The sequence below is a fragment of the Neovison vison genome, chromosome 11 (assembly GCF_020171115.1).
Source record: "Neovison vison isolate M4711 chromosome 11, ASM_NN_V1, whole genome shotgun sequence".
Lineage (NCBI taxonomy): Eukaryota > Metazoa > Chordata > Mammalia > Carnivora > Mustelidae > Neogale > Neogale vison.
The window spans coordinates 138,493,207-138,505,244 of NC_058101.1; the positions used below are offsets into that span (position 1 = coordinate 138,493,207).

Consider the following 12,038-nt stretch of genomic DNA (forward strand, 5'->3'; position numbering starts at 1 on the left):
GGAGTTGCTGTGACTGCTGTAGAAGAGATTCCTGCCTATGTTCTCCTCTAGGACTCTGATGAATTCCTGTCTCACATCTTTAATCCATTTTGAGTTTATCTTTGTATATGGTTTAAGAGATTGGTCGGGTTTCATTCTTCTGTATATAGCTGTCCAATTTTCCCAGCACCATTTATTGAAGAGACTGTCTTTTTTCCATTGAATATTTTTTCCTGCTTTGTTGAAGATTAGTTGACCGTAGAGCTGAGAGTCCATATCTGGGCTCTCTATTTTGTTCCATTGGTCTATGTGTCTGGGTTGTTTTGTTTTGTTTTGTTTTTTGCAGTACCATGCTATTTTGTAATAGAGCTGTGTATATATAGCTTGAAATCAGGCAATGTGATGGCCCCAGCTTTATTTTTCTTTTTCAACATTTCTTTGGCAACCTGAGGTCTTTTCTGGTTCCATACAAATTTTAGGATAGTTTGTTCCAGCACTTTGAAAAATTCCATTGGTATTTTGATCAGGATGGCATTGAAGTATAGATTGTTCTGGGCAGCACAAATATTATAACAATTTTTATTCTTTTGATCCATGAGCATTCAATGTTTCTCCATCTTTTGTGTCTTCTTCAATTTCTTTCATGACTGTTTTGTAGTTCCTAGAGTATAGATCCTTTGCCTCTTCGGTTAGGTTTATTCCAGGTATCTTATGGTTTTGGGTGCTATTGTAAATAGAAATGATTCTCTGACTTCTCTTTCCACAGTTACTTTGCTGGCATATAAGAAGGTAACTGATTTCTATGCACTAGATTTTGTATTCTGCCATATTACTGAATTGCTGTATGAGTTCTAGTAATTTGGGGGTGGAGTCTTTTGGGTTTTCCATAGAGTATCATGTCATCTGTGAAGAGGGAGATATTGACTTCTTTGTCAATTTGAATACCTTTTATTTCTTTTTGTTGTCTGATTGTTGTTGCTAGGACTTCTAGTACTATATTGAACAACAGTGGTGAGAATGGGCATCCTTGTGTTCCTGATCTCAGTGGAAAGGCTCTCAACTTTTCCCCATTGAGAAAGATACTCACTGTGGATTTTCATAGACGGATTTTATGAAGTTGAGGAATGTTCCTTCTCTCTATACTCTGAAGAGTTTTAATCAGGAACAGATGCTATATTTCGTAAAATGCTTTTTCTGCATCAATTGAGAGGACAATGTGGTTCTTATCTCCTTTATATGTTCTGTCACTTTGATTTGCGGATGTTGAACAAACCTTGCATTTCAGGGATAAATCCCACCTGGTCATGATGGATAATCCTTTTAAAGTACTGTTGGATCCTATTAGCTAAGATCTTGTTGAGAATCTTGGTGTCCACATTTATCAGGGATATTGGTCTGAAATTCTGCTTGTTGATAGGGTCTTTGCCTGGTTTGGGGATCAAGGTAATGCTGGCTTTATAGAAATAGTCTGGAAGTTTTCCTTCTGTTTCTATTTTTTGAAACAGCTTCAGAAGAATAGGTATTATTTCTTTTTTGAAAGTTTGGTAGAATTCCCCAGGGAATCCACCAGGCCCTGGACTCTTATTTTTGGGGGAGGTTTTTTTCATCACTGCTTCAATCTTGTTACTGGTTATGGGTCTATTCATGTTGTCAATTCCTTCCTGTTTCAGTCTTGGTAGTTTTCTCCAATCTGACTATTGTCAGATCATAGGCTGTTCAATAGACTATTGAAGATCATAGGCTACCTTGAAAATCTATTTCTGACAACTTGCTTAGATCCATATCCATTAGATCTGTGGGAGAGGCCATTGTCTCTGGGTCTTTTCTTTGTTGGGAGTTCCTCCTCCTAGTCATTCTGTTGAGTTGTGGTTGAGGGGGTATACAGCCAAAAATATCAACCACTATCTAGGCAAGGTGCTTCCTGGGAAGGTTCAGAGCTATTGGTCACCACCAAAAAGAAACAAACAAATAAAAAAATGACAGCCAAAATGAGCCCCAAGAGTAAGATTTATAAAGTACAAAAACAAAGACCAACCGAAAAAGAAAGAAAGAAGAAAGAGAAAAGGCACCCAAAATAAAACAATGGGAGTGAGGGGAAGGTGGTTATAATCCCTCAGTGTGGGCTAGGAAAGGTATTTCAGTTCTTCCTGGGTGTATTTTGAGTTCTCTGTTAGAGAACTCTACTTCCCAGAGATACAGGAAATTAAAACTGGCATACACACACACACACACACACACACACACGGAAAAGGACTACAGTGAAGCTTATATCTATATATATTTAAGAAAGAAAAAGAATAAAGCATATGCATGAAAAAATTTAAGTTTTACTACGGAATATGTTGTATTAAACATCTAGTTGAAATGATAAGAAGGTTAAAACAAAACAAAACAGCAACAACAAAAAACACCAAGAGTCATTAGAAAGAATTAAAGAGAGAGAGAGAAAAGTTGTATCTAAGCAATATACAGGCTGTGGGACAATACCAGGAGTTTGACACACTGCTTTACCCTGGTGTCCAGGTTTTATAGTTTTATGGGTACTCTGCAGTGGTTGTCCTCTTATTCTTTCAGCTTGTCTTCTGGAGGAGGGGCCTGTTGCATTGTTTTTCAGTCAATCCTGCTTGGGCAGAGTTGCCCTGCCCACTATCAAGGGGCTGGGCTCCATGGAAATCTGTTTTTTGGGCTTTTTAAAATCTGGAGGCTTTTGTTCTCTGGCAGTTTTTTGTACCTTTTTGTGGGTCAGAGCAAAGTAAACTGTCCACACCCTGACTTTGGCCTCAGAGAGAAGCCACACAGTCTGTTCCTCTCTGAATCTTCCACAACACACAGACTCCTCCTCTAGAAGCACCATTGAATATCGCAGCCTCCCACAGGCGATGTGCATCCCCAGCAACCCTCCCAATGGTCGACTGAGGCCCGCACTTTTCTCTACACCTCTGTGCGACCAAAACTGTGAGCAATACTGGTCCAGGCAAGCCCAGCCCTGGTGACTGCTGCTCCTGGGACTGTGGCCTCCAATCCAAGCTGGGTCCTCTTAGGCACGGGTGGGCAGCCACTGCAGCCAGTCCCAGGACAATGAGTTTGGGTCCACACCTGTGGCCAACCAGTCCCAGCAATTTTCCCTTAAGCCCCTTTGTTCTGTTTGAATACTGTTTTTAGTCCCTTCCCTCTCATAGCCACCAGTCTCCAAGTTATTGCTGGTCCCCAAGTGCAGGGCACTTTCACTTTGGGGTATTACTTTCCAATGGCTGGCTTCTGGTAGCTCCCTCCCCCTTCTGTTTATCCTCCAGTACCTGTCTGTGCAATCCCAACTATGTCTTTTGTACCTCTCAACATGATCCTTTGCCCCCATAGAGATCCAGATGTGTATAATCTTAAATCTCAGGCTGATTTCATGTGGCATTCAGAGTGCCCTGGTAGATTTCTAGCTAAATTGAGGGGGCTGGTTGAAATGGAGTCCCTTACTCCTTTGCCATCTTGATGGAACCAGGCATTACTTTTTTTAGACCGACATTACTTTAATGTCAAATAGACAATAGGAAATCTGTCAAACTCTACATCTCTTTCTTTCTTATAATACTCACTCAGCTTTTGGTACTTCACTCAAAATTAGCTGTGACATTCTCTCTAAAAACATCATGTGTTCTTCTAAGCCTGTAAAAAAAGATTGCTTGTTATTTGAAAAAGAAATAACAGTTATTTTAATTCTATTAAATCTGTAAAAAAAAAATTAAATCTGTATAGCTTAAAGAATCATTATTTTATAATTTATAAAAACTTTCAATTGAAAATTACCCATTGTTGTTGCTATCTGGGCCTTGAACTGGTAATGGAAAATATTAAATATAGCAAATATCCTTTACTTTGGTACCTCTAAGCAGCAGTTTTTAATGAAAATGACAGACCTGCAAAGAAAGAAGAAAAATTAGAAATTCATTTATTCCATCAACAAATAGTATTGAATAACTATTGTATGTTAAGCAAAACATCAGGCAGTGAGAATACAAAAATGAACAAAAGGCAACATGCTGTCAGTTCTCATGGAGCTTAAAGTCCGTCAGGAATGATGAATATTAATGGATAATTACATAAACAGTGGAAAATTACAAATGTGACAAAGTCAAAGAGAATAGAGGAAGCTTCCCTAAGTAATGCTGAGCTGATTTTTGAAAAATGAAACAAGAATTAATTAAACAAAGGAGTAGGGAAGAGTAGCATTCCAGGCAGAGGGCATATCCAAACACCATGTACAAAAGTCTTATAGCATGAAGGAACGTGGGTGGTACTAGATCCAAAATAGAAGCCAGCAAGGCTGAAATGGAGAGGGTGATGGAAAAGCTAGCTGTGCTACAGGGTTCCAAAAACAGAAGAGCATGCAGAGCCTTTGAGGGCATGTTTTCATCTTAAAATCCACTGATGGATTTTAAACAGGTAGTGTTATGATGGCTTTACATTTTGAAAGATTACTCTAACTATAGTAATATATAGTAATATAGAGAGAAGAGATAGGATGGGACCAAATTTCCTGTTACTGGAGCAGAGAGAAAAAACATTGTTTAGAAGGGTAATGGTCAAAATTTGATGTAATACAGTTTGTTGGTAGTTTGGACACTTATAGATATTAAATATTTAGAAGGTAAGTTTGCCACAATTTGGTAATGGATCTGATATGGATGGAGAAGAGGGGAGATTGAGGGTTGTCAAGGATGATTCTTAGGATTCTACCTGATACAGCAGGATGAAGGACTAGGACATTCCCATAGCAGGAAACCTTGGAACAAGCCCACATTTCAGGGAAAGATCATGAATTCAAATTTGTGGCAAGTCTGAATATGACTTGATTTCAAGACCTATTATAGGGTAAGTAACAAGAGTTATTAAATATATAGGTTTATGGAACATCTGGGTGGTTCAGTCGGTTAAGCATCTGCCTTTGGCTCAGTTCATGATCCCAGGGTCCTGGGATCAAGTCCCGCATCGCGATCTTTGCTCAGCAGGGAACATGCTTCTCCCTCTGCCTGCTGTTCCCCCTGCTTGTGCTCTCCCCTCTTCCCTCTCTCTCCCTCTCTGACATAATAAATAAATAAAAATTTTAAAAATATATATATAGGTGGGGTGCCTGAGTGACTCAGTCATGGGGCATGTGCCTTTGGCTCAGGTCATGACCCCAGGGTCATGGGATCAAGCCCCGCATTGGGCTCCCTGCTCAGCAGGAAGCCTGCTTCTCCCTCTCCCACTCCCCCTGCTTATGTTCACTCTCTTGCTGTGTCTCTCTCTGTCAAATAAATAAATAAAATTTTAAAAAATAAAAATAAAAAAATGAAATATATATATAGGTCTAGAGGTCAAACACAAGATTTGGGCTAGACCTGAATATGTGAGTAATTTTAATATTATTGCAAACAAGTCTATTGACATAGATGAGCTTGCTTGGACAAAGAGACACAGTATCATGGAAGAAAAAAGAACTAAAAATCTAGTTATATAGATCACTAATACACAATAAATGCCAAGAGAGAAGAGGAAGCATCTGCAAAGGTACCTGAGAAAGAACTGTCAAAGAGGCAAAAGAGAATGAACTTGAGCATTCTGTCAGAAAAAACAGTTATTGAGACATTCCTCAAACTTCTTTCCTGGGCAAAAGTCCCTTATAATCTGGGCTACACCTACTTTTCCTGTCTCATTTCCAATCAAGTTATTCTGTTTTATACCATATAGAACAGTCTGTGGAACCAAACTTGTCATGTGGTTTCATATCTCTGTGCATTAAACCAGTACTATTTTGCTGTCTGAAATGTGATCCTCTTTATCTTTACCTTCTCCAAAATGCTTCCGTAATTCTTGCACATCTTTTCAATATATCCGTAAAACCTCAGAATAGAGGACCTCTCCAGCTGATTGAAGAACTCTTTCAATTCGCTAATAGCTTCCTGTACATTTCTGCTGGATCACTCAGCACATTATACTTTTTTATTTAGTTCTCTTTAAACCATTACCAGATTGTAAGGGTCATGTTTTAGGTATATTTTCATATGTTGCAGCAAGTATAAAGCGTCTTAGTATAAAGTGTCTTAGGGCAATGAAACTTGATAGATAGATGAATAGATGAGAGACAGATAGATGATTAGATAGATAAATAGAGAGATAGATATTCACATTATATGACAGTAAGGAAAACATAATGGTGAGGCACACAATGATTTTAAATATTAAAATAACAATGCTTAGTATAAAGTGTCTTAGGGCAATGAAACTTGATAGATAGATGAATAGATGAGAGACAGATAGATGATTAGATAGATAAATAGAGAGATAGATATTCACATTATATGACAGTAAGGAAAACATAATGGTGAGGCACACAATGATTTTAAATATTAAAATAACAATGCAAGGAAGTTTATAACTATAAAAAGGAACAAGCTTATAGAAAGAAGACATTACTGTGGGTTGGAATGGAACGTTTAGGAAACACTTAATGAAGACAGGAGCAAAAGTACGGTCTCTCATTTACCCAGTCATTCTACCTTTTGTCAAATACATAGACCATCTACTCCTCACCAAGCTTTATACTTGCTGCAACATATGAAAATATACCTAAAACATGACCCTTACAATCTGGTAATGGTTTAAAGAGAACTAAATAAAAAAGTATAATGTGCTGAGTGATCCAGCAGAAATGTACAGGAAGCTATTAGCGAATTGAAAGAGTTCTTCAATCAGCTGGAGAGGTCCTCTATTCTGAGGTTTTACGGATATATTGAAAAGATGTGCAAGAATTACGGAAGCATTTTGGAGAAGGTAAAGATAAAGAGGATCACATTTCAGACAGCAAAATAGTACTGGTTTAATGCACAGAGATATGAAACCACATGACAAGTTTGGTTCCACAGACTGTTCTATATGGTATAAAACAGAATAACTTGATTGGAAATGAGACAGGAAAAGTAGGTGTAGCCCAGATTATAAGGGACTTTTGCCCAGGAAAGAAGTTTAGAGAATTTCCTGCAAACCGTCTGCCATCTGATTCATGCAATCTTCCACCTCACTAACCGTACATTATCCATATTGTCTTCCTTCAGTTCTCCAAGCTCAAACAGAAAAGATGAGTCAGTGAGAACTGAGTAAACAGGAGAAAATTAACCCCGAGTATCTTATAGAAGGAAGGGCTCCAGAAAAGGTAGAGTCAGACTGCATGAAATAAGATGAAACAAGGTAATTCATAGATTCCCAGATGTTACACAGTGCCCTTAATGTCTCGGGAAATTTTTTATGGTACTCCTAGGACAAAATAAATACCTTATAGTTTATTTATTAAATAGATAGCTCCAAACTAATTAATTAGTCCTAAAAAAATCATTTGAAAATAGAATATACATAAATTGAAAGAAATAACATTTTTAAATTAAATAACAACAATCACTGATGAGACATGTTGGACACTATACAACTTTTCAACAAGAGCCATCGTGGCAGAATAAAACCTTTCTCAGTTTGACAGTAAAGGGGCTCCATAGCCTGACTGCCTACTCTCCTGTCACACAGCCTACAGGAAACTCCTTATGAAATTTCACTCTGAATTCATGCCCCACTTAACATTTACACAGAATTTATATCACTATGTGCAGTTCTTTCTTATTTAAGGGAGAGGCACATTACGGAAAATAAAGCCAATTAGTCATCATAATAATCATTAAATATGTGTAAATTTAAAAACTAGAATCATTAGACTTTGCGGGGGGGGGGTATTAAGAAGAAGCCAGATGAATAAACATGATTCAAAGACAGAATAGTTCAAATTAGCTTTCCAATAATTACAATATTATCTAATGCAACAATAACAAACTGCTACAGAAAAAAAAAATGCTTGGGACACCTGGGTGACTCAGTGGGTTAAGCCTCTGCCTTCATCTCAGATCATGAACTCAGGGTACTAGGAGCAAGCCCTGCATTGGGCTCTCTGCTGAGCAGGGAGCCTGCTTCCCACTCTCTCTCTGCCTGCCTCTCTGCCTAATTGTGGTCTCTCTCTCTGTCAGATAAATAAATGAAAACTTTTTTAAAATGCTCATAAAGATTTAAATGCTCATAAATGCTTATAAAATTTTTAAATATAATTTCAGGAAAAAATTATTTGCAGAACAATAAAATGGACATGTTGATATCTTAAGCCGGAAATATGAAATCCAGGAAATTTTTTAAAGAGTTATTTATTTATTTATTTATTTAGAGACATAGAGAGCACTAGTGGTAGGAGGGGCAAAGGGAGAGGGATAAGCAAACTTCCCTCTCAGTGGGGAGTCCAATGTGGGGCTCCATCCCAGGACCCTGAGATCATGATATAAGCTGAAGTCAGACACTTAACCATCTGAGGCACCCCCAGGAAATTCAGAAGACAGAAGAAAAAAACTAGGAGATGGAAAATAGAAAAATACCAAGAAACACAAAGGATAGATTTAAAAGTTTTAAGATCATCCCATAGTAATTCCAGATGGAGAAAACTAAGATTCTAAAATGAGTAAAGATAAAAATAACCAAAGATATAACTTTAAAGTCATACAATAATATGGAACCACAGTTAAAGTACACATTTTTAGACTGAAAAGTTCTTCTAAGTACTAAGAAAAAATAATGACAAAAGAGAAACACACACTTAGAAATAGCAACTTTAAATTGCAGAGCTCCAAGAGCAAAGAGAAAGATGGAGATATGCTATGAAGAAATGTAAGTCAGAGAGTCCATAAGTAAAGTAGTTAAAGGCATAAGCATTATTGGTAGAATGCCTAGGTTTTAATCCTAGTTCTGACACATACTATAGTTTAATAATATTAGGCAAGTTATTTACTTTCCCTATATCAGTCTACTTATCTATGAAACTGAGACAGACAATAAGGTTACTTTCCTGTTTGTGTTCTTTAGCTAATAAAATGTATGACCTGATGTATACAAATTGATGAATATAGCATGTGACACACAGAACTGAATAAAACAAGGAGCATCACTGGATGTTTTGATAAAAGAAAGCAATATTTGCAAAGTTCCCAGGGGAAAATATTTTGAACTTAGAACTCCATATCTAGTCATTCAATCCATTAAGAAGGCAGAAAGAGAGTATCACCAAACATTCAAGAAGTCAGAAATTTCACCAACCACCTATCCTAAATGATAATTTTATTTAAGGAGATAATACAGAAAAGGCGGGGGGGGGGGGGGACAAGCATAGGACAATCAAGAAACAGTGAAACTACATATGACCCAGAAAAATTAAAGGAAGCCATAAAGAAAAATAAGAGGATCCATGATACTTTGAATTTAGAAAAGTATCCATTTCAAACCGCAGTCTTTTTTTTAATGATGTGATTTATTTATTTGACAGACAGAGATTACAAGTAGGCAGAGAAGCAGAAGCAGGCTCCCTGCCGAGCAGAGAGCCCGATGCGGGGCTTGATCCCAGGACCCTGAGATCATGACCTGAGCCGAAGGCAGAGGTTTTAACCCACTGAGCCAAACAGGTGACCCTCAAATAGCAGTCTTAATGATAACTACATTTCCAAAACAAACATATAGATTGCTTCTACAAAAAAAAAAAAAATAAATAACATAATAAATAATGTTGTAACTTGTTTACTTGGCCTTCCATTTGTGATTCAAATAGAAATATATCACAAGAATTAGAGTTTTAAAATACTGTAAACTATGATAAACCCTGACAGTATAAAAATAATGTAATAACAAAATAGGGAGGTTCAGAAAGGGATGAATAGTAGAAAAAGAAGAGGGTATATTAGGTTCTTTGTTTTTCACAGAAGAGAGTCCAGGGATTGTATCCAAAGATAATAAACCAAAAATTAAGGGTTTCTGGAATCAAGAAGTTAAATTGCCTTTCTTATATAGGTACTGAACCAATGGGATACCAAATAATATAAATGGGAGAATTTCATTTATATTTATATTATAACTAATGAATTAATAGATCTTGCTATTTTTAGATGATAGCACAACAAAAATATAGGCAAATATCTACTTCCATATAGAACTATACCATTATTGAAATACTCTAACAAAAAAAAATTTTAATCTGAATTTGATCAAAACTCCAGTAGCAACAGTTAATTGACAAGACATTTATAAGCTAGAAGAACCTATTAAATAGCACCAGGAAGACTAGGAGACTCTCTACAAGACCAAAAAGGGAAAGGGAAAGGGAAAGAGAAAGGGAAGGGAAGGAAAGGGAAGGGAGGGGAGGGGAGGGGAAAGGTAAAGGGAAGGAAGAAAAGAAAAGAGAAGGGAAGGGATCCCAATTTATTAATAAATAAATTATGAGAGGATAAGAGATTAAAACAAACTTAAAAACATATCATCTAATCATAGTAGTGCCAGAACCCTATTTTGGATTCTGATTTAAACACTCTTTAATAGGAAGAAGAGAAGGGTAAAAAAGAGAAATCATAGATTATTGGAAAAGATAAAAGTCCAATCCAGAGAATAAGGCCCAGGGAATGATGGAACCACTCGACGGAAAAACTATAGTTCCTGAAACACTGTCTGGAGAAGAGCTGACCAGCAACAGACAGAATCCTAGATGGCCTTCAAGACACCAGCAAGAAAACAGGAAACCTCAACCTTCTAGGAGCAAGGAATTGGATTCTTCCAACAATCTGAATGAGCAACCAAAGCCTGGACAAGATTCAGCCTCAGCAGACACACTCATTTCAGTCTGGTGAGATGCTGAGTAAAAGGGTTCAGTTAATCAGTGCCTGGATTTCTGATTCATGGAAACTTATAAAATAATAAATTTGTATTTATTATTACCACTAAATTTGTGGTAACTGGTTATGCAGCAGTAGAAAACTAATGCGTGCCCCTTGACCATGAATATATTATTTTAATTGTTTTTAAGAAATAAATTATTATTGTATGAAACCATTGAAATGTAGGGGTATGGAGGAATCACCTGTGAGATATTAAAATGCAGATTCTGATTCTGATTCTGCAAGTTTGTAATTGAGCATCAGGTTCTGCGTGGATTAGGAAGCTGCTTGCTGCTGTCCACATCTAGATTTTATTGTTCATGCTCAGATCTGACCTCTCTTAGTTTCTCCTCAAGGCCCCAGATCCCCTGTGCCCTTTCTTTCAAGAGGATCCCTTAAATGCCTTTGCTCTCCTTCAGACTTTAGACCCTGGCACTCCTAACCAGCATCCCTTCCCACTCTCTCTCCCCAGGCTTTTCCTCCCAAGGCCAACAAAAAGACCTGTCCAGAAGGGGTGGGGGGTGGGAGGTTGGGGGAACCAGGTGGTGTGTATTAGAGAGGGCACGGATTGCATGGAACACTGGGTGTGGTGCAAAAACAATGAATACTGTTACGCCGAAAAAAATAAATTAATTTAAAAATTTTTTAAATAAAAAAAATAGTAATATTAAAAAAAAAAGACCTGTCCAGCACCGTTTGGGGGTTCCTGGTGGCGCCCGTAGCGCCCCACACCATGAGCACCGCATGCCCAGAGCGACTCTGGGCCTCCTCCCGCTCAGACCGGAGAGCTTGACCCCCTGCGGGGCATCTCCATTTCAAGTCTCTCCCTTAGTTACACCTGTCAGCTAGGAGCTGGCTCCGCAGGCCCCGTCCCAACCTTCCCCCCACCCCCATCCCCATCCCAGCTGGGTCCTGCGTTGGAGCACCTGCCACTCCCCACATCTCCTCCCCCTGGAGTCCGGCCCCCACCTGCTGCGTCTGAGGAGCGCTGACAGGGGCTGGCCGCCCGCCGGCAGAGAAGTGACAGACAGAGGACGAACCTGGAGCCGGAGTGTAAGCTGGACACATAGCCTCACCTTGGGCTTCTGTCCAGCGGAGCCGGCCCAGCCAGGCTTTTATAACCTGGAAGGGAGTTTCTGTTTCATTTCTCCTCCCAGGGGTGGGTAAGTTTCATTTTCCTTCAGGAAGTAAGAAAGAAAACAGTTTCCAGAGAAGTTAATTTTAGCATCCTTCTCTTCAATCTGAACCTTAAGAGATAGCAAGAACAATAATAAAGGCTTTGGAATTTGGACATAAAATAGAGGAAAC

At 38.3% G+C, this 12,038-nt stretch overlaps 1 protein-coding gene across 3 annotated transcripts in view; it reads right to left on the minus strand.

The window, feature by feature from the left end:
* DDX60 (DExD/H-box helicase 60) overlaps positions 1-11,815 on the minus strand; it is a 116,932-nt gene extending 105,117 nt beyond the window's left edge. Inside the window, exons 1-4 of one of the 3 annotated variants that reach the window (XM_044224815.1) lie at positions 11,771-11,806; positions 4,708-4,832; positions 3,778-3,887; positions 3,567-3,636 (exon numbers count right to left, since the gene is read on the minus strand). In XM_044224815.1, the coding sequence (XP_044080750.1) occupies positions 3,567-3,636; positions 3,778-3,781 (74 nt within the window). In that variant the 5' untranslated portion in view covers positions 3,782-3,887; positions 4,708-4,832; positions 11,771-11,806. Of the gene's footprint in view, positions 1-3,566; positions 3,637-3,777; positions 3,888-4,707; positions 4,861-11,770 lie in introns of those variants that run through there. The other 2 variants (XM_044224817.1, XM_044224816.1) reach the window with 2 other exon arrangements.
* Between the last annotated feature and the right edge of the window lie 223 nt (positions 11,816-12,038).